Source organism: Caretta caretta, chromosome 15 (genome assembly GCF_965140235.1).
Source record: "Caretta caretta isolate rCarCar2 chromosome 15, rCarCar1.hap1, whole genome shotgun sequence".
Lineage (NCBI taxonomy): Eukaryota > Metazoa > Chordata > Testudines > Cheloniidae > Caretta > Caretta caretta.
The window spans coordinates 20,136,664-20,161,164 of record NC_134220.1 but is presented as its reverse complement, the minus strand read 5'-3'; the positions used below and the strand labels follow the sequence as shown (position 1 = coordinate 20,161,164).

Sequence of the window (24,501 nt, the reverse complement as noted above, 5' to 3'; positions counted from 1 at the left end):
GTCCCTGCTGTGTGAACCAAGATGGCGGCCATCATGCTGGGCATCTCTGAGGAGAGACCAAGGATATCCTTGGCATCAGTCTGGCCTAACCCTTCCTTTCCCCGGAGTGGTCTGTTCAGGTCAGTGCTGAGACCCGTTAATGGCAGATTTTTCTCTCCCTTGATGTCTAGTTTGTGTCTGAGAATGAGGAATTTTAAGAATAGGCCCCATACAGCAATCCCTGGTGACTTTCAAGTTCTGGATTTTGTAGCTGTCAAATGTTTTAAATTCCTGATGGCAAACTTTTAATACAGGATTAAAAAGCCATTTACACAAAGGCAGTGTGAGAGTGAACTTCCTTGTCCATGCTGCTGCTATGTATTTCTTTTCTACTCTGTTCAAACTTACTAGGAAAGGTGGGCTGTATATTTTTTTTCTGGTCTCCTGTTGTCCCCAGTCCCATACAGACCAGTGTAAATAGTGCATTTATTGAATGGGGTTGTCATAGTTGCAAGAAAAATGACACCTCTACCTTTTGTCTCCTAACCATTGTGTTAAATTTGGCTGTAGGCCAGGCTCCAGGATAGAGACAGGAGAATGATGACAAACTAGGTCAGGAAAAACTAATTTTGATATGTCTGCTTCACTTTTGATATGCCACCTTCCAATCTGTCTGGAAGGGGAATGTAAAGGGTCACACTATTGTTAGGCCTTAGATGTTGTAACAAACTGAACCATCCTTGATAGGTTTCCACAATTGGACAACATTAAGGAGTCCAGCACAGTGCTGGTCTACAGCAACTTCTGCTGCACTGCTAAATTAAAATCATGTTTCCTTAACTATTGGTTTGTCTCTCCCAGTGCATGCGTGTTGGTTTGTAGATAGTAATGGAATGCTATGGAATAAAGAACTGGAATAGTATTCTCAGGATTAACGTGCAAGTGAATGTTCTGGGCACTTCAGTTTGCCTCAAAGAGCCCAAAGAGGTTGGTAGGCCCAAAGTCTGGCCTGCTGTATGTTTCCTTGTTTTGTTTCTTAATGAACAAAACCCAGCTGCACTGGAGAGATGACAAGTGAAAAGAAACAGGTTTCGGTTCTGAACTTCCAAGGGTTTTTGTAAATGAGCTTTAAAAGAGAGAATATTCGGAGTCTTCTTAAACTACTCCATCTATTACAATCCCAGTGACAGTGAGTTTTCCCCAAGCAAAGTGTATGACCGTAGTTTGGCTTTGGGGATCTTCAGCATGATACCCCAGACCCGCCTGATGACGTAAACAATGCTGGCTAAGATGGCTAAAAGTATGGAAAACCTCCTGGCATGTACTTGTAAACCCCCTCTAGATAACTAAATTTCAAATGCAACCCTGCCTCAAGCCCCATTCAGTTTGTTCTCTGACTCCAGACACAGCCCGGCTACAGAGAAGCTGTGAGCTATGCTCGTGTGAAATGTTTGCGTCATAAATGGAAGAGTGACACACACAACACATTTTGGATTATGAATCTGTAGCTTTTTAAAAAATGGAAACGAGGGGAGACCATTGCACTTTCCATTGGAAATGATGGATGATTGCGCACAATCTTAGCATGAATTTGCATCAAACCTGATCTATAGCAGAAATGTCATACTGCTTCCTAGCGAGGTTTGAAACACACCGACAATGCTGTCGCTGGAGGAGGGACACTGTATCTCTTAATTAGAGCAGCTAGAAGCTTGCTGTCTGATGAGTGACTTTCAGGTATTTCTTTGCTTCTTCTGCCTCCTAGGCTGGAATGGTAAAACCTGAAGCACACTCTGTTGCTAGGCAAGTTGAATGGAGTGTCGTGTATGCACACTAACTACCGAACCAAATCCTCTTCTGTTACATTTCCACTGACTTCAAGACAAATTACGAAGGTGGAAGACCAAATTATACAATAACCTAACAGATCTGTTCCATCCATACTAGCTCTTGTGTCATCAATGATAAGAGGGTTTTGCAAGCATGTATGGTGCTTAACTTGCATAAGCTAGAATATGCCTCCATCAGTAATGAATTAATCCTCCCAACACCCTTGCTAGTTAAGTAAGTAGTGTTGTTTTACAGGCAGAGAGATTAAGGCACAAAGAGGTTAAAGGGCCTTGATTCTTTTTTTCAGATGTTCTGATCTCTCACGGGTTTCAGCTGAAGTTCATGCCTGTTGATGGGTGTTCAGCATTTCTGAAAATTGGGTGCCAAGTGACTGTCTCTGGCTATACATCTGGGAATAATCCTCAGACCCTCCGACTCCTGATCAGTGCTGGAAGCACAGACCGTTTTGAATAGAATGTGAAAGCAGGTTGGGTCGAAGCTTGCATTTCTTTTCAATGCAGGGGCTGGAATCCAGGCCCTGTCTCATGCAGTTGTTGTCCTAGACAGAAATGCAATAGAGACACTCTCGAAAGTATCGCAGTAAATTGCTCATTGGCCGAACGCAAGAGACCTTTTAAAATTCAGCTTGGCCTGGTAACTGGAACAGCTGTGAAAGCCGCAAACTGCCAGCCCTTTGCTCTGGTGAGCACTTTGAACCTGGGGAACCGTTGGAACACACGCTGCCAGGCTGCTGATCATTTGCATCCCCTCTTAAAATGCATTGTTGGGGGAAGGCCGCTTACTTTGCATGTTTCTGTTTCTTGGCTTCTATGCAGGTAGTTAGAGATCAACTAAAATATATTTAACTCTTGCTTGCAACCCTTGAAACTCTAAATGTCATTTCCACCATGCATCTGAAGCTGAACTACTAAGAGGTGGGCGAGGCCCTGACAAAAGGAGCTGTTATGACAGACTTGACAGACTGCAGAATCCTTTGAGCAGGCAGGGATGAAAGGAGCAATGGGGAGGGGCTGGGGGCTGCTTTTAAAGCTCACATTTTTGAGGGGGGGGTGAAGATTGATGCTTTTTGAAGCCCTGCAAAATGAGGAGAACAGTGTGGCAAATGCTGAATGATTTGGTAGCTAAGGCTTTGGACTGGGATAAGGTAGAGAGGGGCTCAGTTCCTTGCTCTGCCCCAGATGTCAAAGCACCTCCACGTAAATAAGTTGTTGCAACCTTTGTTTTCCAGTGCCAGGTCTTACTTGAGCTGAGAGTGGCTTTTAGGATGTGGACAGGTATTTCCTCAGATTGATTTAAGAGAGACACAGCAAGGCCCATTTAAGGAGTCTGTAAATAGACAGAGGTGGGGACCTTGAGGCAGGGAGGGTGAAGGAGAGCCTCTGGCTGATGATTATTTAGGGTAACATTTTCAGAACTGACTTCGGTGCCTAAGGCTAATTGAAAGTCAATGGGTCTTATGCACCTACGTTAGGTACTTCTGAAAAATGTTATCCTTAAATTAATAACATTTTTGGGTGTGTTCTTGTACAGGTGCCCAGAGCTTAGAATAGGCATGTTTTTAGCAACTGAATGCCACTGACTACTGAGTTTTGCAAATGCTCTCACAGTTAGTTACCTTGTCCTGTCCCCACCCGGTGCTGCGTCTTGTCATAGTCCTAGACTGTGAGCTCTCAGGGGCAGGGACAGTCTGTGTTTTACTTGTTTGTACAGTTTCTAGCACAATGGAGTTCTGAGGGGGGTCCAGAGGCAGTACCTCAATAATAATATGTTAAAGGAGACACAGGAAAAACTAGGGCCATTATTAAAGAATGGATGTCACATTTTCCTTGATAATTGTCCCATTTTTGAAGACCATATTGCTCGTTCCATAGAGGGCCTGAGCAGGATTTGAACTCCTCTGGGAATTTGGAAGAGCTTGTATCGTTGGTTAAGTCTAGGTTGCCCTACTCTGATAGAAAATACTAGCGTAGCTACTATTATCGTGGTTCTACTGAATCTGTTACTTCCTTCATAACGTCTGTCTGGCTTTTGCTGGGGCAAGGAGGTTGAGAATAACCCATTCATCAGGGGGTAGTAAGGATAACACCTCTGGCCTACCTTCTCATGGCAATTCCATGTATTTAGGAGTGAGAAGCTGCTAGCATTGAACTACTGTGTAAATAGATGCTCCCTTCAATGTATTATTCTAAACAGCCTTCTCCATTCTGAACACTGCTCCATCAGGCCCCATACTTGTATGCAGTGTACAAAGCCAAGACTGGGGACCGATAGAGAGGGCATTTAAGGTGGGAGAGAGCATTCCAAGGCAGTGCACATAACAAACTCTCGAAGAACAACTGTCCATTTGGGATTTGATGCCAGACTTGGCTCTCACAAAGTTCCACATTTGGAGAGAACCTTAGCTGCATGCTGACATCAAGCCCTTTCATGTGTTGGTGTCTTTAAATATTGCTCTATGTTCATGTTCATTTAGAAATAAGGCAAAAAAGCTACACTGCTCAACCAAGACTTCAATTTGAACTTACAATCTGTGTGAACACAGCATGACGTGATAAGGTGCACAGTTGCACTAGGATTCCCTGGTGCCTTGCTTACATTCTAAGGCCTCAGAGGAAAGGTCAAATGCCACCAGCAGGCTGGGAAGGGCTTGTTTTCTGTATGTCCTTGATTACTGAGTCATGTTATTGTTAGAATGAAATGTGTCCCAGAGTCATGCCTGCATCTTGGCTACTGGTTCAGGGGCTGATTCTTTAGTAGCTCCTGGAATCCTTAATTATTCTTTTTTTTCCCCCTTAACAACTCCTTTAAGATAAATTTTAATTAGAAATGTCTCCAACCAAAAGCCCAAGATTTGAACACTTTGAACTTGATAGGAGTTTAGATCAACATTTGTGTTCTGCCCTCCAACCTCCACAATGGGCAAAACCAAGACTTTTCCTCCAAACAAACCTGAGCTAGAGGGGTTGAAATGCAGATCCCAATTCTGTGTTTCAGCAGCACTTCCAGTTCTGAGCTGAGTTGCACGTTTCCTTTCCCCTTCCCTCACATAGGTGCTCCTTGTATGGAAATAATGCTGGTAATCTCTGGGAGCCCTAAAGGAATACCAAGACCAAAGCCGGAAGAAGAGACTTGCATTGTTAAAGGGATATGCTCTCAGAAATGAATAACTTGCTCAACTCTGTGTGAAAAATGGGTTACCTAGGGAGGTGGTGGAATCTCCAGCCTTAGAGGTTTTTAAGGCTTGGCTTGACAAAGCCTTGGCTGGGAAGCTTTGAGCAGGGGATTGGACTAGATGACGTCCTGAGGTCTCTTCCAACCCTAATATTCTGTGAAATACTTGGCGCTTATATAGCATTTTAATCGGCACACTTTGTCTTCATTAATTAATCCTCGTAATGCCCATTGCAAGGAAGATCTGTGATAGTTTCCCATCCCCGGTTTGGGGATCATGAGGCAGAGAGGAGGTTTTACCCCCCCAAAACTACTAACTTATTTTTTTCCTTCAGGTGCACAATAGCGCTAACTTTTCTGACCTTCAAATGCTTAAATCTTTTGTTTTTTTTCCTTTTCCCCAGGAACTGGCAAACTCTGTCTACTTGGTTATGGAGGTGAGTTATTCTGATACCCTTACAAAGCGGATAGACCTTTTATTTGGATAGGGCTTCTCTGTTGCATGGTCTAGTTGGAGCTCCTCTTGCTATCGAATCTGCAGGTGCACGTCCGTGAAGCTGAAGGGGGTGAAGAGCACTAAGTTCAAGCATAACAGAGCTCAAGCCCTAGGCTGTTTTTAATCTCTCTATTGCCGGAATGCCTGTTTAGCATTTAGGCTTGACTGGGAAGACTTTTTATCTTGAAGGGGAATATACATTACCACCTACTATTCACTAATGAGCAATTTCATAGAAAGAACAACTTCTCCACACGTTATAGTTGTAGAGCTGCCAAACCTCATATATACTCTATGTTCTCTTCTGAGATCTCATTGGACGCTTCCTTACTGGCGAGGGAGCATAATTGAGTGAGCTTTGAACACTTACTCGTAGTCACTCCCAGGTTCCTTTCCTGATCCCATGATATAAACATCATTATGGAGTTCCCATTTTACTTAATTTTGCTTCCTCTGTTCTTTAAATCTTTGCCAACCTGCCCAATGCTAACTAAACTTCTGTTGTTCTCTTGTGTTTCCAGTACTGCAATGGTGGTGACCTGGCTGATTACCTGCACAGTAAGTAGACCAAAGGGGAGGACATCCTTTTTGTTCCAAAGGAAACATTTTGAATTTTTATTTGTTAGAGTTGTTGGAACATAAGAATGACCATACCGGGTCAGACCAATGGTCCATCTAGTCCAGTATCCTGTCTTCCAATGGTGCCCAATGCAGACACTTCAAAGCAAAGGAACAGAACAGAGCAATCATCAAGTGATCCATCCGCTGTCGTCCAGTCCCAGCATCTGGCACCCAGAGAATGGTTTTGCATCCCTGACCATTTTGGCTAATAGCCATTGATGGACCTATCTTCCATGAACTTATCTAATTCTTTTTTGAATCCAGTTATAGTTTTGGCCTTTACAACATCCCCTGGCAATGAGTTCCACAGGTTGACTGTGCACTGTGTGAAGAAATACTTCCTTATGTTTTTTGTTTTAAACCTGCTGCATATTAATTTCATTGGGTGACCCCAGGTTCTTGTATGAAGCCTGTGGATCTGATCCTTTCCCCTATGAAACAAATACAGCATCATAGCTCTTCTTTTCCCTTTGCCAAGTGCTTCTTCATTGGTGAACGTACATATGCTTTGCAAATAGTAAGTCCATGGAAGCCAACTAGGATTGCTTGCAGGCTCTGCAGTGTAGGTCAATGATGACTATTGGGAATGGGCTGCTGTCCGCAGTTGTCCTGTTTAATCTATAAGGTCATTGTAATTAGACTGTTTGAATTCCACCAGTGGCTACAAGCGGCTTTAGGCACAACTGGCATCTTGCTCATCAGCTGAAAAAAAAAATTGCGAACTTGTTTATACTGATGCCTTGCATTTGCGTAGTGTTTCATCTTCAAGGATTCCAAAGAAAGTTGGGTGTTTCTTTTTTAAACAAACGTAGGCGAAATGCAGTCGCCTCTGGGATGTAACACCACGTGTATTTAACAACACACGGAACTACTGCCCAACAGTACAGGGTCGGACGTTAAGAACAGCATGCGTCCAATTGAAAAGCCAGGGGAAATTTAGAGCCTGCACCGTGTAGAGTAGTGATAAGTACAAACATTCAGAAACTGTTGTACAGTGCAATGTAGTTGTCAGATGGTTTGACCTGTATGTGTTCATTAGCTTCAGGGTATTGGTATTGCCTGTGTGTCCTCTTCTTTCATTAGTTTGAGCTGAAAGTAATCACCTGAAGGTTACTTGTGATGCAGGGACTGACACTGATCCTACAAGCTGCTCTGCCAGTCCAGAGACCCACTGAGCAGCTTGCAGGATCATGGCCTAAATGAACAACACCTAGAACTCAAGGCTTCTATTGAAAGACAGACGTTTGCCACCTTAGAATGGAGAAAAGAGAGCCCGTTTCCTGGATGCTTAACTAGTAGCTTTGCTGGAGCTACACTGGATTTAAAACTCATTGTTCTTTTTGAAGTATTTTATTTTTGTCTTGCAGGCTGACTAAAATATTAAAGCTGTCTCTTAGTATTTATTAATCTCTGTTTCTGTGTGGCTTTTGGGTCATGTTTAAACAAACAGTGCCAATCCAGGGTGTCTTCTGCATTTGTTGTTAACATTATGAGACAGTATTAAAATAATAGTAATAATGATTTTATTGGATGTTACTTGACGCTTTTTATTTAAATTAGATGATGACTGGACACGGTGGAAATTGAAGGATTAAAAGCTAAGTTAAGATTTGCCTTAGAGCTAACGTCAGTGTCTCATGAATGATGAATTCAGGACTCATGCTAATGTGCTCCAACCCGTTCATATGGAATAGTAAATGACATTTAACTGTTGATTTTATTCTGTGGAAGGGTATTGGTAGCTGAAGAAATGTGAAGAATCAATTTACTCTTCACAGAATTTTTGTAGAGATGAGTCAGGGGACCTAGACTTGCATTTTAATTCCGAGTTTTGCATGCTGGACGTTAGTTCTGTTGTGATGCTTTTACATCCATTAGGTAATGGTGTGCAGAAATGGAACACCCTTTCCTGGAGCACGGACAGTTTCATGAGTGCCAAATTAATGTGTTTGTACTCTGGAGCTTTTTTGCTGACTATAATTGGAATTTTTAATAATGGAGCACTTTAAAAATAGCTAAACCTTAGTTGATTTACTATGGCATTAAAATTGTTCAACTAGACTAACTACGATCTGTGATCTGTAGCAATGAAATGGGGGTGCAGCTGGGGAGACAAGAGGTAAGGAATGTCATAAAATTTAGGAGTCCATGGTTTCAAGCGGTCTCCTGAGCTATGTGCACAAAGCTTTCCTTGTATGCGCAATTGCAAAGTGCTGTGCACACAGGTGGCTGCTTCTGCCCATTTTGAAAATGTGAGTTGTAGGGTGGGATTTTTGCAGCAACTGGGGTGAGTTAGGAGCACAAGTCCCACTGTAAGCCAGTGGGATTTGCGCTTCTTCATCAGTCGGCAAATTGCACGCATGGTATCTCGCTTTTTTCAGCCTAGCTGACCTGAGCTCTAGAGCTCAGGACCCCAGTTGTAAACCTTGATGGCCTGTTGCAACTTAGTAAATGGCTTTAGCACAAAAAACATCTGGCTTATTAAATATTTCTTACCCATGATGCATAATGTACACTTGTGCATACCATTGTGTCAGCTTCTGCGGTTCCAGTCCCACAAGGCTTCCTGGGCTCGGCTCAGCTCCCTGCACCGAGAATTGCAACCTGGTGTATGGGTTTGCAGTGCCACTCACTCAGATTTGGCCCAGCCATGCTCCTTCCCTTGCCCCTCCGGGCCTGCCACACAACCCTTTGACACGTTCTGGTGACCCAATTTTGGGTCACGACCCATGGATTGAGAAATCCTGCTCTAGAGGGTAAACCACTGAGCTATGCATCTATGACTCAGAACCGCGCACGTGTATACAAACACAGATGCACACGCACACACACCCTATTTGAATGTTAAGCTTCCAGCAGCAGTTCATAGAAAAATGCACCGGCTGGTATTGCCACTCGCACGTGCACGCCTGGCAGCACAAAAGTGGAGCACCCTATGCTATTAGGTTAGGCTGCTAATTAAACTCATTTGCTTGCTATCATGACTTGCATTCTTTGCATCCAAAACTGACTATTATAAGGAGCTTGGTAGTTACTTCTAGAAGGTGACGTTTAATTTTAGTTGCCATCCAACCTCTTTGTTTTTGGAGCTTTAATGTCCAATGGGCTACTGGTTGCTGCTTTGATCCCTGGGTTATTCAAAGGTGGTTATGTTGGGCTTTTTCCTTCCCTAAACTAATTTACTTTTTACAATGATGAGGCGCAGCTACCAGGTAAGAATAAATTGAAGGACATGTGTAGTCTTGCTTCTCTGACTCTTTACATCTAGGGGACACTTATGAATAACAGTGGCTAATAAAACCTAAGTGAGCTATATGCACCAAAGGGCAAACCTCATCAGATGAACTCCATAGATTAAAAAAACCCCACTGATCCTATTTTTAGAGAAATTTTTACCAGTAATCCCATCTCCAAATCACATAGGAGACATCTTTTAGGGATGTATCCAAGCAATGAGGTGCTCATATGTCTGGAGTATCAGCAAACAGGAGTTTCAGATTAGTAACTTTGCTTTTAAGATTATTCAGGCTGCTTTAGCGTTTTGTTTTGTGTTTTGTTTTGTTTTTTGTTTTTTTTGGAAAAAGCCTCTCTACCTCCTGCCACCTTCTCCCAAGCTCCTCTGCTTGGTTTGGCATCCAGCCTTCAATGAACTTCCAGAATGAGTTTGCAAACGAGGCATGGAATGTTCATATCTGTTCCTTCAGCAACATCTGACTGGGCCCGTCCTATTTCCTGCTGGTTTGCCTGTTCCCCGCACGGCTGTTTGTGTTTTCATTTGACTGGGTGTTCTCTTATTGCCCGGGTACGGTCCTTGTCATTGTGTGCAGGCCCTTCGGTGCCCTTCTTAGATTTAGAATTTTTTTTTTAAAGCTCGTCCTCCTGTTAAACATTTCTGAAAGTTCATGTTTCTTCCAGTGCATTTCACTGAAGTGCAAAAACCCAAGCAAACTTTTGCTCTGTAGCCTGAATTCCCTTCTATGAGGAGCTGTTACTTGACTGCTCTGCTTATTTTAATAGCTGCATCATGCTCTTTAATTGTGGCATCTCTTTTTCCCATCCATTCATGGAGTATTTCTGCAGGTAATTCTTGTTAATGCTAATGTGAGCTACACATGCAAATCCCCTTATCATTGGAAGAATAGGCTCTTAAGCCTACTGATCCATTTTGCCCTCTAATTAAAAATGTTAGGCGATACTTTAATTCTTTTTTGCACCCAAAGCAACTCTAATTTTCCATCCCATCGTAAAGCAAAAGGGGGGTGTGTGTGTGTGCTTCAGTGTGAAATGCATTGGTTTTGGTTTCCCCCTCATCTTCAGTCCTATCCCTTGGATATGTGGCTTGCTGCGATTGCACTGCTTCCAGGGAACAGGAATTTGATTTCACTGTGCGACGTGTCTTTCCTTTTGGCAGCTCTGTTTACTTTGTCTTCAGTTGTAGCTCATCAGGTGTCATGTATTGAAGTGAGAGAGTACAGTACAGCTCTGTGTTGCCCCGTAGGTTATCGGAGCAGTGGAAAGTGTCACCCAAGTGGTTGATCTCAACACAGGAGTAACACAGGCCATAAAATTTCATCCAGTTATGCGGAACGTCAGACTAGGTGAACTAATGGTCTCTTTTGGCCTCCAGCTCTGGGCATCTATTGGTAGTGAGGCAGATAGACGGAGTAGCCATCTTTGTGAGGAGAATTTCTTACCAGAGCAACATCTGTCTTTTTTTTAAGATAGACCATGACGTGTGAGAGCATGTGGGTTGAAAGGGGCGTGTAATAACTACTGTAGGTTGAATTCTAATGAGTTAGGAAAGCTGCAAGAAGGACGCCCCTGAGCTCTTGGGCACCCCTTTGCATTTCTCACCCGGGACTGAGAGCAGGGCCCCCACTAACGGCCACCCAGGGCTCCCACTGTCAAAATTGCGGTGGAAGCAATTTCTGCAATATCGCAAGTTAAATAGGGCCTTACTTATAGGGCCTGACCCAAAGCCCGCTCATTGACTTTAATGGCCTTTGGATCAGGCCCGTATTGAGGGCAGACTCAGATGACCCTCGTGGGTAAGATAAGATGTTACTCTTCCCTCCCCTCCCCCAATCCTAAATATCCTGTCCATAAAGTTGTCATGTCTAGTTCAAAAAGAACAGGAGTACTTGTGGCATCTTAGAGACTAACAAATTTATTTGAGCATAAGCTTTTGTGAGCTTCAGCTCACTTCATCGGAGTGCATCCGATGAAGTGAGCTGTAGCTCACGAAAGCTTATGCTCAAATAAATTTGTTAGTCTCTAAGGTACCACAAGTACTCCTTTTCTTTTTGCGAATACAGACTAACACGGCTGCTACTCTGAAACATGTCAGTATGTCTGTGCTAGAGTCATCTGATACAGGCCCCCTGTGTTTGCTCTAGGTCACTTTGCAGCCTCCTGGCAGGTGAAGCACTCCTTCCCTGTCGACAGAATGCTGACCAGGGTGCTTTTGGGTGATTTCAGCTTTTTCCAGACTCTGAGCTTGGAGCCATGCGGGCCTGTGACTGACCTGCTGTAAATATTTGCTCTGTTCTACTGACCTGTCTCTAGCAGTCCCTGAGGCAGTCAGCTGAAAGCCTTATTGCTTGTCGAGCCCACAAAAATAAACGCATGAATATTGTTACTTCTTAGGTATGGCAGAGCAAGGCTCGTGAAACAGTAACATGGCCTTGCAGAGAACGCAGGCTGAGGACGCTCAGGTTGGGGAGTGCCCAATCCCCATTGCATGTTTTAATACCTTGCCAGCTATGCTATGGTTAGGGCCCTACCAAATTCAGGGCCATGAAAAACGGGTCACGGACCATGAAATCTGGTCTCCCACTGTGAAATCTGGCCTTTTGTGTGCTTTTACCCTATGCTATGCAGATTTCACAGAGGAGACCAGCGTTTCTCAAATTGGGGGCCCTGACCCAAAAGGGAGTTGCAAGGGGGGGGGGTCACAAGGATATTTTAGGGGGGTTGCAGCATTGCCACCCTTCCTTCTGCACTGACTTCAGAGCTGGGCAGCCGGAGAGCGGCAGCCGCTGGCCAGGCGCCCAGCTCTGAAGGCGGCAGCCCACCAGCAGCAGAGAAGTAAAGGTGGCAATACCCTACCATGCCGTCCTTACTTCTGCACTGCTACTGATGGCAGCCCTGGCTTCAGAGCTGGGCTCCTGGCCAGCAGCCGCCGCTCTCCAGCTGCCCAGCTCTGAAGGCAACGCCCCACCAGCAGCAGCGAAGAAGTAAGGGTAGCAGTACCGTGACCCCCCCCCTTGTGCCCACCCCACAACTTCTTTTTGGATCAGGACCCCTACAATTACAACACCATGACATTTCAGATTTAAATAGCTGAAATCATAACATTTATTCTTTTTAAAATCCTGCCGCCGTGAAATTGACCAAAATGGACTGTGAATTTGGTAGGGCCCTAGCAATGGTGAAGATGAGCAAATGCTCCCTCTTTTTATAGGGACATTGGCACAAGTTCCTTGCTCAGGATGAGGATGTAACAGCAGAGAAATGTTAAATTGGATCATGCTCTACTTTGCTTGAATGGCCCAGGAATTGGACAGGTCTGCTCTGCTGTATCTTCTCCCTCCCTCTCTCTGCTTATGGGATACTGCCCTGGAGATCAGCCACGGGCTAACCTCAGCACATTACTGCCCTTCAGAAACCTTTCTGGTGGAATAGCGACAGTCCCCCTTTCCCCGATCTCTTAGCCCAGTAGGGCAAGAAAATCTTGCTAGACAGCTAGTGTGGGGACTAAACCAGCTAGCCGGAAAGTAAATAGGGAAGTTACAACTGGGAAAGCTACCAATGAGGTCCAGGGGCTGTGCGCTTGCATCAAGCATAGCTGCTGGGAGGTGGGAAGGTGCCAGGACTTAGGCCATGTATTGTTTCTGCCTCCGGCTCGTGGGGTTCTGGAGACCCTGGCTGTAAGGGAAAAGGAGCTCTCTCTTCCCCGCTGTCCAGCGACTCCTGAGAGCAGAGTGGAGGAAGCAATGCAGCAAAAAGACCCTTTGCCATTCTACCCCTCCACAGCCTCCCAGCTGCTATGGGGCAGGACGGGGGTGAGAGGTAAACGAGAGCTAGGAAAACTGTTTTTCTTTTCTCTCATGGTTTTTTGCAGCGTGAAACTGACTTGACCCTTTTATTTTGTTGCTGCCCACAGGCTTCTGAGTAGCAGCATCTGTGCAACGGACCTCAGTCTTGTATCAGTTTTATTCTGTTGCTGCTTCGTCGCTTCGCAGAGAGGCAGCAGATGTACTGGAGCAGTCTGTCTGCCAGTTCAAGGCCGCAGCCAGGCATTGGTTTGCATACTACTCATGTTTGGGAGCTTATGTCTTCACACGCTTAAGAACGTGGCACTTAAATTTTGTTTAAGTGGAAGCTTAAATTCTCCACTGTTTTCTCCAAAATGAGTGGATTTTTGTAAATCCCCCTATTAATCTATTTTTGCAGTGTAAAGCAGTAGAAGACTAGCTCCAGGTTATGTACTCTTAACATGGGCGGGGCGGGGAGATGGCTTATCATGCATTTAACTCTTTTAGCTGGTAAATTATATGGAAACGGCTCAGAGAGGGTAATGCCTTGAAAACATTGTGGCTTGCTGGCAGCACTGCAGGTCAGAACAAGACTTTTGCAAGACTGTTTCACTGCTAGAGGCAAAGGGTGTTAAGCTAAAGGAATCTATAATAGCCTGGTAGCTTGACAGCATACGTACTGCTGAGTTTAGAGTTGTACTTTTTTGTTAGGCAGATAGTGAGACAGTGGGGCCCATTAGATTTGTGGGTCCAAAATAAATCTTGAAAGAGATTATTTGTGGAGGGGGAGGGGCTGTCGTACTCTTTTAGTGATGATGGTCCCTGTTCCAAAGGTTCTATAGCAGATTTTTTGAGTCAGTGTTGCCTGTTCAGAAGACCTGATGCTGTGGTTGTAGACATGTGAATCATGACTTCTAATCAGCTAAGGTGTTGGGAGGAAGGATGATCCAGTGATTAGGACGCTAACCTGGCACTTGGGAGACCTGGGTTCAACTCTTAGCTCCACCACAGAAGTTCTGTGTGATGCTGGGCAAGTCACCTAGTTTCTTTGGGTCTCTGTTCCCTCATCTGTTAAACTGTGGTAATAGCACAGGATGTTGAGTACATTAAAGATTGTGAGGTGAGCAGATACTGTGGTGATGGGAGCCATATAAAAGTACCACAGATGGATGGATGGATAGATATCATGAGGAACAGTCTATTCAAGAGAAACTGGCATGGAGGAGAATGTAACCAGTCTTGCTGGACATACTAGACTTGTCTTTTCGCTGGTGTAAATCAACATGGCTCCATTGAAATGAATGGAGTATTACCCTAATGTACACCAGGTGCGGATCTCCCCCTTCATGCTCCTGAGAGTATGTAGTGTTAAAGATGAGACCATGCTTTTCATATAAGATACTGTCAGGATTAGTCGGACTAAAATTTCAAGATGCCTTTGTAACAATTAGTATATTCCATTCACCAAGACTCCACTTGAAGAGTAGGTGTCTTGTAAATTCCAGTAGCGTGCTGGCTCATGAGAACAGAGTCCAGTGGGGGAAGAGAAGCTCTGCATACCTGTACATTGGTGTCACATGTATGAAGCAATGATCAGCTGGTTGACTGAGTGACATTTTAGGTCTGCTAGTCGTGAGTCTCCCTGCGAAGATTTGGAAGTTGGGATGGGAGTTTTTCTATTCTAATGAGGTTCAGTCAGCCCACGTCTCTTGCTGTTTTGCATGCACGTGTTTTAAAGTAAAATATTTAATTTCCTGTGTTGGGCTAAAACTGCTTGTGCCCTGCTCTGTGTTGTCTTAAGGTTTCCTCCACTTTAGCTGAGATGGTAGAATAGTGTTTTGATGCTCTTGCCAGGATGGTTTAAGGCCTTACCAGAGAACAGCTGGTGCCCCCAATTAATGGACCCCCCAATAATTACTGGGGCATTTACGAGAGAGATGGTTTTATTCAAGTGAAAGGTATGTCTTTGAACCTTATTTGTTCTTGAATATTAGCATCCATCCAGGAAGGCGTCACACAGTATTGCTATTGAGGCTTGTTCTGTGTTCAGTGGGCCGGATCCCGTCTCTGGTAGGCGTGTCTTACAGATGTCTTGTAGAGGTGGGGGGAAAGATGATTCATAAAATAGCTGGAGTTAATTTTGGATCAACCTCATTAGATGTGGGATCCTGTTTAGCTTCTTGATCCTTTCTGTATTTCTTTGTTTTTAAAATCAAAAGGTCCTAGAAGGCCTGCCTCCGAGGAGAATGCAGTTAGCTGCATGCACATTTATAGAACTTTATTAATTTAAAAAAAACACGTTGTTTACTAGAGCGATGTATATTCAGTCTTGTCCCTGTTGGTGCGTACCGTTACAGGGCCAGATACACCAATGTACACCAGGGGAGGATCTTCACCATAGTCAATGGAGCTGCCACTGAAGTCAGTGATGCTATGCTGATTTATAGCAGCTGAGGATCTGGTTCACGGTTCTTTGCATCATTTCAGATCTGGAGGAGAATGCAGTCTAGTCACCAATACTTCAAGGGATGCTCTTCAAGAACCAGTTTAATAAAAGCCACGTGTAGTTACTTTCTCACTGAGTAGCTTGAGGGAGCGTTGGAAGTGCTGGATCCAGAGTTATCCTTGTTCATCTCTGTGGGGAAGCTGCCTTCTGCTTTGCTTCGTGATGGCTGGTGTTACAATCGTTCTGTCTGTTTTTCCTTCCAGCTATGCGGACGCTTAGCGAAGATACCATCAGGCTCTTTCTCCAGCAGATAGCAGGTGCCATGAAAATGCTACACAGCAAAGGTATCATCCATCGGGATTTGAAACCACAGAATATCCTCCTTTCTTATGCTGGAGGCAAGAAGTCAAATCCTAACAACATTCGTATAAAGATTGGTAAGAACCTTTCTTTATATCCTGCTTTAAGAAACACTTTCCCAAGAACCATCAACATGGTTTTGGAAATGGCTAACTAGCCAATCCAGACTGCTGCAACTGGATAAGAAACAAGTGAACTGATCAGAGGGGAATTAGGATTAGTGTTTCACCATTGCAGTGGAATGTCCTGAAAGCTCTCCAGGCCAGATCCTCAGCTGGTGTGCAACAGTGTAATGCTGGTGAAATCAGTAGAGCTATGCTAGCTCACACCAACTGAATGTCTGTCCCTCCCGGTATCCATTTGTTTTGTTTCTTACACTTGTTCCAAAAGAAGTGGATGCCGATCAGCACTGCTCTGCTGGATAACTATTGTGGTTAAGTCTTAAATTCTAGTGCATCAGCTGTATCCACCCAAGCTCCCCGTGATGTTTAAATGAAATCATGGGTAATCATGTGGATTATATATAGTTTGACTTCCTAGCCTAAGGATGAGTATTCAGATATGGAGCCTTTCATCTCTCGGGCTCTGTCTAGACTAGGAAAATAGCTAGCATATTTTAAACATAACCTAACCTGTTTTAATTAGCAAGTCTTTTGTTTTTAAACATGACCTGTTTTGCTAATCTAGTGATTGTCTGGATCGTTCGTTCCAGACCATCCCTGGTAGTTAGTGAGTGACAGAGTTCTTATGCTCTGGCTGTTCTGTGACATATGCAAAATGAATTGGGTGGACTCAGTCCAGTTACAAGTTGAGAGGTGTCTTTCTCAGAAAAACCAGTCATTCATTTTCCCCTGGGCAACAGTGGTCTAGGCAGTGATATTGATTGATTTGTCCTGGCCTTTTAAACGAGAGGTGGGGCATGCTGGCAGAGTGCAATAGGAGAGTTAGGGAATTTTGGTGTCCCAAGACTGCAATCCCTACATACTTTGTGAATGCTGAGCTCTGATTTAAAAAACAGCACATAATGGCTGCCATCTTGGCTGCCCCCCGGGATTGACTCAGAAACCTCCAGAGCTAAAAATGTCCGTTTACAGCTCAAGCTTAAGAACCAGGTTGGATGTGATGGACCCACATCCCCTGTGGATCAAGCACAGAGGGGTCCATGTATCATATGCTGATCAACGGGCTACACAAACATACACCAGAAACCCAGTTATTGAACCCAAGGTCTCTCTTAAAGGAGAGCTGTGTAGTCTCTTCTTGATTCATGGACACTTGTTGGACTATACTGCTTGTTGACTGACACCAGTTAAATTACACCACGCTCTGTTTCAACTCTGTCTTGAGGAGAAAGCATGAGTGCCTTTTGGCTGAGAAATGAGGTCTGCCGGAGAAGACTGTGTGAAATTTTGCAGCCGTTCAGCTGTAGCTGAAGCGTTCTCCAGAATTCAAGCATGGATGGAAAGTAGAAGTGTTTAATAACCCACAGGCACATAAAAATGGAGGGCCATCTAAACAGCAGTCCTAGCTAATGTGTGCTGCGTTAGTCTCGGTTCGTCGTACCCTTCACGCACATTGCTGTTTAACCATCCCTTTTCCTTAAGGAGGACAGTGTGTGGTCCAGGAGTGGGACTAGTCAGACATAATATCATTCTAATGACAGATGGCGATATAAACAGCAGTGTCAAATACTGCTTCAACCGAGCATATTCCAAAGATACAGATGGTGGTGGGTCCCTGCTGATGTTTGTTACATTGTGGTCCAACCCTGCCTCCTGCCCTATGTCATGCAGTGTAATGATCAGTTCCCCAAATCTGAAGTAGTAGCAAGTAATGAGGGAAAGCTATCAAGCTATGCTGGACCTTCGCTGCATCCATAAATCTCGGACGAAATGCTCAGCTAGTGTAAAGAGGCATAGCTCCATAGCAGTCAACAGAGGCTTCCCAGTGTCCACCAGCTGAGAATCTGGCCACTGGAGTCCACCTGAAAACAACAAATATTGAACAACAGACACAGGAAAAATAGTGACTGTGGGCACCTTTAAGTGAATTGGGATTCCTTCCTTTTCATATAGAATGCTTTTTATAGCTGCATTGTCTCAACCCTTTCTGTTGTATGGAACGTGTAATAATGAGTGAGAGAAACTTGGGTTAGCTCGGGGGGAGAGTACAAGTTCTGTATTCAAAATGGGGGACGTCCCTTCTATTGAGGGACCATGGAGACAGAGGAGGGCCCACGCTGGGGATTGAGGCAACTGAAGAAAGGTTGGGCTTCTCTAGAACGAGTGTATGAACTTTTTTTCTTTGTGTTTGCAGCTGATTTTGGATTTGCCCGGTACCTGCAAAGCAACATGATGGCAGCAACACTGTGTGGTTCACCTATGTACATGGTAAGTGCTCTCTGTTTATGTACCTTTTTGTGGTCAAACTGCGGTATTGTATGGGCTAGCAAAAAGCAGGCCCTACCTGACATGTGGAACCTGCAGTGGTTATTTAGGTTATTCCAGTCAAAGCGCTGTGCAACCGTTAAGCCTAGTTCTTCCTTTCCTCCCCCCAAGACCTGGATTTTGGGTTCTTAAAGCTGTTGCTGTAAAGTGAAACCCTAGTGGGAGACCTGATAAAGATTCTCTGAGCGGCAAGATGGCAAACATCTATGCTGCTGTGCTGGCATCTGCCTTTCAGGCAACCACTGGTAAATAATAATAGACTATTGATTGACCCCATTCAGAAATTGCCTCTTCCAGATAGCAAGCAGGGCCCTTCAGTTAAGGCTTTGGGATCTAAAATCAGTGCTATCCCTTTATTGCAGGCTGAGTAGCAAAGATGCAAACTAGGAATAGGAATGACATTGCAGCCATAAGGCTTTTTCCAAGGTGCTGCCTTGATAAAGGGCCTTCCGGACAAAGCGTCCTCTCTTCCGTTGCTGTCTGTTCCCAGTGTTGAGAGACAGTGGCCCTCTGTTTGTCCTTCAGCCAGCCCGTGGTGTACCTGCTGTATATATTGATTGGGCTAGATGACAGCAAGCTGGATACATTTTTTTTCTGGTGTGATATGTGAGCACAGAATCATAGAAATGCAGGGCTGGAAGGGTCCTTGAGAAATCATCAAGTCCAGCCCTCTGCACTGTGGCAGGACCAAGTAAACCTAGACCTTTCCTGACAGGTGTTCATCCAACCTGTTCTTAAAAACCTCTGATGATGGGGATTCCACAACCTTGGTAGCCTATTCCAGTGGTTAGCTACTCTTACCATTAGAAAGCTTTTCCTCATATCTAACTTAAATCTCCCTTGCTGCAGATTAAGCCCTTTATTTCTTGTCCTGCCTTCACTGGACATTGGGAACAGTTGATCACAGTCCTCTTTATAACAGCCCTTAACATATTGGAAGACTCTTATCAGGTCCCCCATCAATCTTCTTTTCTCACGATTAAACACACCCAGTTTTTTAACCATTTCTCAGAAGTCAAGTTTTTTAAACCTTTTATATTTATGTTGCTCTCCTCTGGACTCTCTCCAATTTGTCCAGATCTTTCCTAAAGTCTTGTGCCCAGAACTGGACACAGTTCTTCAGCAGTGAATAGAGCAAGACGACAGTTACCTCCTGTGTCTTACATATGACATTCTTGTTAATACATCCCAGAATTATATTTTACCCATTTTTCTCAGCTGCATCACATTGTTCCATTTGTGATCCTCTATAACCCCCCAATCCTTTTCACCAGTACTACCAGCTAGCCCGTTATTCCCCATTTTGTAGCGGTACATTTGATTTTGAATTCCTAAGTGAAGTACTTTGCACTTGTCTTTATTGAATTTAATCTTATTAAATTCAGACCAATTCTCCAATTTGTCAAGGTCATTTTAAATTCTAATCCTGACCTCCAAAATGCTTGCAACCATCACAGCAGCTTGATCCCATCTGCAGATTTTCTAACCATACTCGCCACTCCATTGTCCAAGTCATTAATGAAAATACTGAATAATACCAGACCTGCGATAGATCTCTGTGATCACTAGATATGTCCCCTGAGTTTGATAATGAACCATTGATAACTAGTCTTTGAGTACATTTTTCCAGCCAGTTGTGCACTCACCATATAGTAATTTCATCTAGACCACATTTTCCTACTTTGCAAATGAGAATGTCATGGGGGACTGTGTACATCACTAGGCCAGTAACTGTCAAAGAAAGAATTAGGCTCGCTTGGCGTAATTTGTTCTTGACAAATCCATGCTGGCTACTCTATATAACACTATTACTTTCCAGGTGCTCACAAACTGATTAAATAATCATTTGTTTCAGTATCTTTCCAGGTATCGAAGTTAGGCTGATTGGTCTATAAGTTCATGTGTCCTCTTTGCTCCCCCTTTTTAAAGACAGGTATGTTTGCCCTTCCCCAGTCTTCTGGGACCTCACCAATCCTTCATGAGTTCCCAAAGATAATTGCTAATAGTTCTGAGATTGCTTCAGCTAGGTCCTTAAATACCTTAGGATGAATTTCATCAGGCCCTGCCAACTTGACTATATCTAACTTATCTAAATATTCTTTAACCTGTTCTTTCCCTCTTTTGGCTTGGGTTCCTTCCCCCTTGTTGTTAATATTAATTGTGCTGAGTATCTGTTACCATTAACCTTTTTAGAGACGACTGTAGCAAAATAGGCATTAAACACCTCAGGATTCTTGATGTCATCAGCTATTAGCTCTGCTTCTCCCCCTAAGTAGAGGCCCTACACTTTCCTTCATCTTTCTCTGGCTCCTGATGTATTTGAAGAACCTATGCTTACTGCCTTTTATGTCCCTTGCTAGTTGTAATTCATTTTGCACCTTAGTCTGTCTGATTTTGTTCCTACATGCTTGTGCTATTCGTTTGTGTCTTCTTAGGAATTTGTCCATGTTTTCACTTTTTTGTAGGATTCCTTTTTGATGTTTCAGGTCATTAAAGATCTACTGATGGAGCCATATTACCTCTTACTATTCTTTCTATCTTTCCTTCGTTACAGGATAGTTTGCAGTTGTGCCTTTAATATTGTCTACTTGAGAAACTGCCAGCGCTCCTGAATTCCTTTTTCTTTCAGATGTTCTTCCCACAGGATGTTTCCCACCAGTTTTCCGAGTTTGTCAAAGTCTGCTTTGTCCTTTATTCTGCCACTCTCACTCCTTCCTTTCCTTAGAATTGTGAAATCTGTCATTTCATAATCACTTTCACCCAAATTGCCTTCAACCTGCATACATGTTACCAATTCCTCCCTGTTAGTCAGAATCAAGTCTAAAATGGCTGTTTCCCTGATTACTTCCTATTTTCCAGAACAACAAGTTGAGGCCAATACATTCCAAGAACTTATTGGAAATTTTGTGATTTGTCGTATTACTTTTCCAACAGATGACTAGGTAGTTAAGTCTCCCATTACTACCAGATCTTGTGTTTTGGATATTTGTGGTGTTCTAGAAATGCCTCATCCGTCTCCTCCTTCTGATTTGGTAGTTCATAGCAGATCCATACTGTGATGGCACTACTGTCTTTTACCCTTGTTGTCTTTACCAAGAGACTCTCAAATGGTCTGCCTCTCACCTCTTTCTGGGCCTCAGAACAAGTGTATATATTCTTGATGTATAATGAAACACCGCCTCCCTTTTTATACCCTGCCTGCCCTTCCTGATCAAATATCTCCCCCTATACAAGCATTCCAGTCGTGAGACTTATTCCCACCAAGTCCTGTGATGCCAGTTAAGTCATAACTGGACTTACGTACTAATATTTCCAGTTCTTCCTGTTTATTCCCTATACATTTGTGTATAGACATCTCCTCGCTGTCAGTAAGAGTTGTGCCCCATTAGTAGAGGGATAAAGTGGGACTGATGGAAGAATTGTAGCCTCCAAATCTTGATTAGAAACCTGTCCTGCGTCAGGCTGAGCTTCAGAGCAAGCTACTGAGATACAAGGTGACACCTACTTTCAAACAAAGGAGACCATGCTTTTATGTGTTTAAAGCATGCTCCAGAGGAGGTTGTAGGATAGCAGAGAGGATTGTGACTAGTCAAGAATGTAGGGCTATGTTAGGAAGCTGGCATGGTGCCTGCACCTCACTGCTTTCCAAATCACCCTCTCTGTTGTCACAAGCACTAAAATTAAACTCCAAACGAGAGAGATTTCGGGTTATAAATATCTGGGTATCTGCTCTCATGACCTGTCTCTCAAGGAGAGAGGTGAATTCTCAGCTTTCCGTAGGTAACCTGGAGAATCTACCCCTACAGTCTTTAAACCTGCTGCTAAATATTATTTCACAGCCTAACCTAATTCTAAAACAATGACTGTAAGTGAAGTTCGCCTGGCTTCTATTGCGATCCACATCAACTTTGTGCCTTGGTCGAGCCAGTTGCCTGCAGGATATTTGCTTAGATTGCAAACAGACATACTAAAATAAAAACCACCCCACCCACAACCCTTAGGGATGAAATGTAATGTGATAATTGCTTGTTCGTGTGCATGGAGTCAACTGGTATAAAATAACCTCGGTGTATCACTCACACAAAGGCAGCAAAATTAAAAATGACCAAACCAGGCCTTCGATGTGGTCCGTGCGACTGCTCTGCTTGATTCATTGGAAAGTCGATGCTCTCCCATTAATTCAGGCTGGGGTTTTCAAAGGTGATATGGGGAATTAGACCTGGTCTGCCCTATAAAGGTAGATTAGCTTAACTAAGTCGCTCAGGGCTGTGCAATGTAGTGAAGCTGACCTAAGCCCCATTGTTGACCGTGCTAGGTCGAGGGAAGAATTCTTCTGCTGACCTAGTTACTGCCTCTGGGAGAGGTGGATTTACTACAGGGATAGAAAAGCCCCTTCGGTCACTGTAGTGTCTACGGTGCAGCTGGGCCACTGCTGTGTTTTTATTATAGACATTGCCTGAGATGGCCAACTCTCATTGAATTTCAATGTGGTTTAAATGCCTACTTTCCTTAAGCTCCTTTTAAAACCCCCAGCCTGAGCCTTCATCCTGGCACAGGTCTTGGCTGCATTACACAGTGGCCTATAGCTCCACTGTGTTTAAAACTGTGTCTGTCGGTGCAAACCAAAGCAAGCCTGACTTCCTCTCGCTTTATTGTTGAAGCCAGTTGTTTGTTGACGTGCTGTATATAAGGGTGATGTAACCTCTTGAGAAACTTTCCTGAACTGTCTATTTTTAGTGACGCTTTTTCTTTTACGTTCTCTTGCAAGTAGATCAGATATCTGGTTCACGTTTAAAGTGAGAGAAGACAATTTTTTTTTTTGGAAGTACTCTGGGAATTCCTTTTGGGTTTAAAATGTTCTATGTTCTTGGTTCAAAGGTGATTTTTTTGGGGATGTGCGGGGGTGCTAAGTTCTGAGTAAAATGTGTTCTGAGTTCTGGGGGGCATTAAGGGGTTTACTCTGCTGCTGTCATGGGTCCCTGTGTGTGCATGCTGAGCAACAGATGGGTGGGGTGGCCTCTGCATTCCCTATCTGTGTGTCCTCATGCATGCTCATAATCAGCCCTACTTTCTTGCCTGGCCACAGTAAGAGGAATGCTATGTCAGTGTGAGGATGCAGCAAAGGGGGCTGTGTCTGACCCCTACGGAAATCTGGGTCCTCACCCAGAATGGTCCTGAGCATCCACATCTTCCACTGACAGCCGTTTCCTTGACTCTGTTCATTTGGTGTTGAGGCAGACAGGCAGGACTTCCTGTCCGTGCGTTGTTCAGAGTGGGGTGTTTTTGTTTTGTCCCCTCTCCTCCCAACACCACCGCCAGTCCAAAGGGAACAAATCTTTTCTTGTCCTTTGCTTGTGGCAGAGCTAGAAAACTGATCCCCTTCCAGTCCTGTCTTCTGTGAGCGTTAGAGGAAGTCTCTTTTATAAATATAGGTTTTAAGCTAGCCTGTCCTTCTCCCACCTTCACCTCTGCACAGATCAAGAGGCACATTGCATTCTGAGCTATTGATCACTCTGAATCCATGCTATCTTTAGCTTCTGGAGCAAACCTGCCATGAGGAGTGGTGTGCATTTTGTGGAAGGTTACAGACCACAGAGATTGTGGGGAGTGACCTCTTTTGGATAAACACATGGGCCTGCTTTTGAACTCCAGTCACGTCCACTGGCATGACTGCTGCCACACGTCACAGCTGCCTGCTTGGGTTAGCCTCTTAAGAAATCCATGGAGTAGGAAGGGCTGAGTTACCTGTACCAACTTGATCCCTTGTTTGTCATGGCTGTAATTGGTAAAGTTGGGACTTGAACTGGAGTGTGTGTGTGTGTGCATTTGCTTTGTTTTAGAAGGGATGCCTGTGCTGTTCTAAAGGGACTCCTTTGTTTGCAAGTTGATTCAATAGAGATTGTCATGCCTGACAAGGGGAAGCACTGTTTTTTGCCTACAGTGCATCAGGCAAAAGTAAAGTGGGCAGTGCCTAAGGTAACACCATGCCTCAAGTAACCAGATTAGTGTTATGAAACTGCCTCCTTGCTAATATGAATGCAGCACTTTAAAGCAGGGGGAAAAGTTTTTAATCTCTTTTCTTTTGTGGAATCT

The 24,501-nt window shown here is 44.0% G+C and overlaps 1 protein-coding gene across 4 annotated transcripts in view; it reads left to right on the top strand.

Annotated features, from left to right (window-relative positions):
• The window catches only part of ULK1 (unc-51 like autophagy activating kinase 1), a 99,455-nt gene that overhangs the window by 14,514 nt on the left and 60,440 nt on the right, over window positions 1-24,501 (top strand). For all 4 annotated transcript variants that reach the window (XM_048820997.2, XM_048821005.2, XM_048820998.2 and 1 more), the window contains 4 exons: window positions 5,406-5,438; window positions 6,019-6,055; window positions 15,865-16,038; window positions 18,278-18,351. In XM_048820997.2, the coding sequence (XP_048676954.2) occupies window positions 5,406-5,438; window positions 6,019-6,055; window positions 15,865-16,038; window positions 18,278-18,351 (318 nt within the window). The remainder of the gene's footprint in view (window positions 1-5,405; window positions 5,439-6,018; window positions 6,056-15,864; window positions 16,039-18,277; window positions 18,352-24,501) is intronic.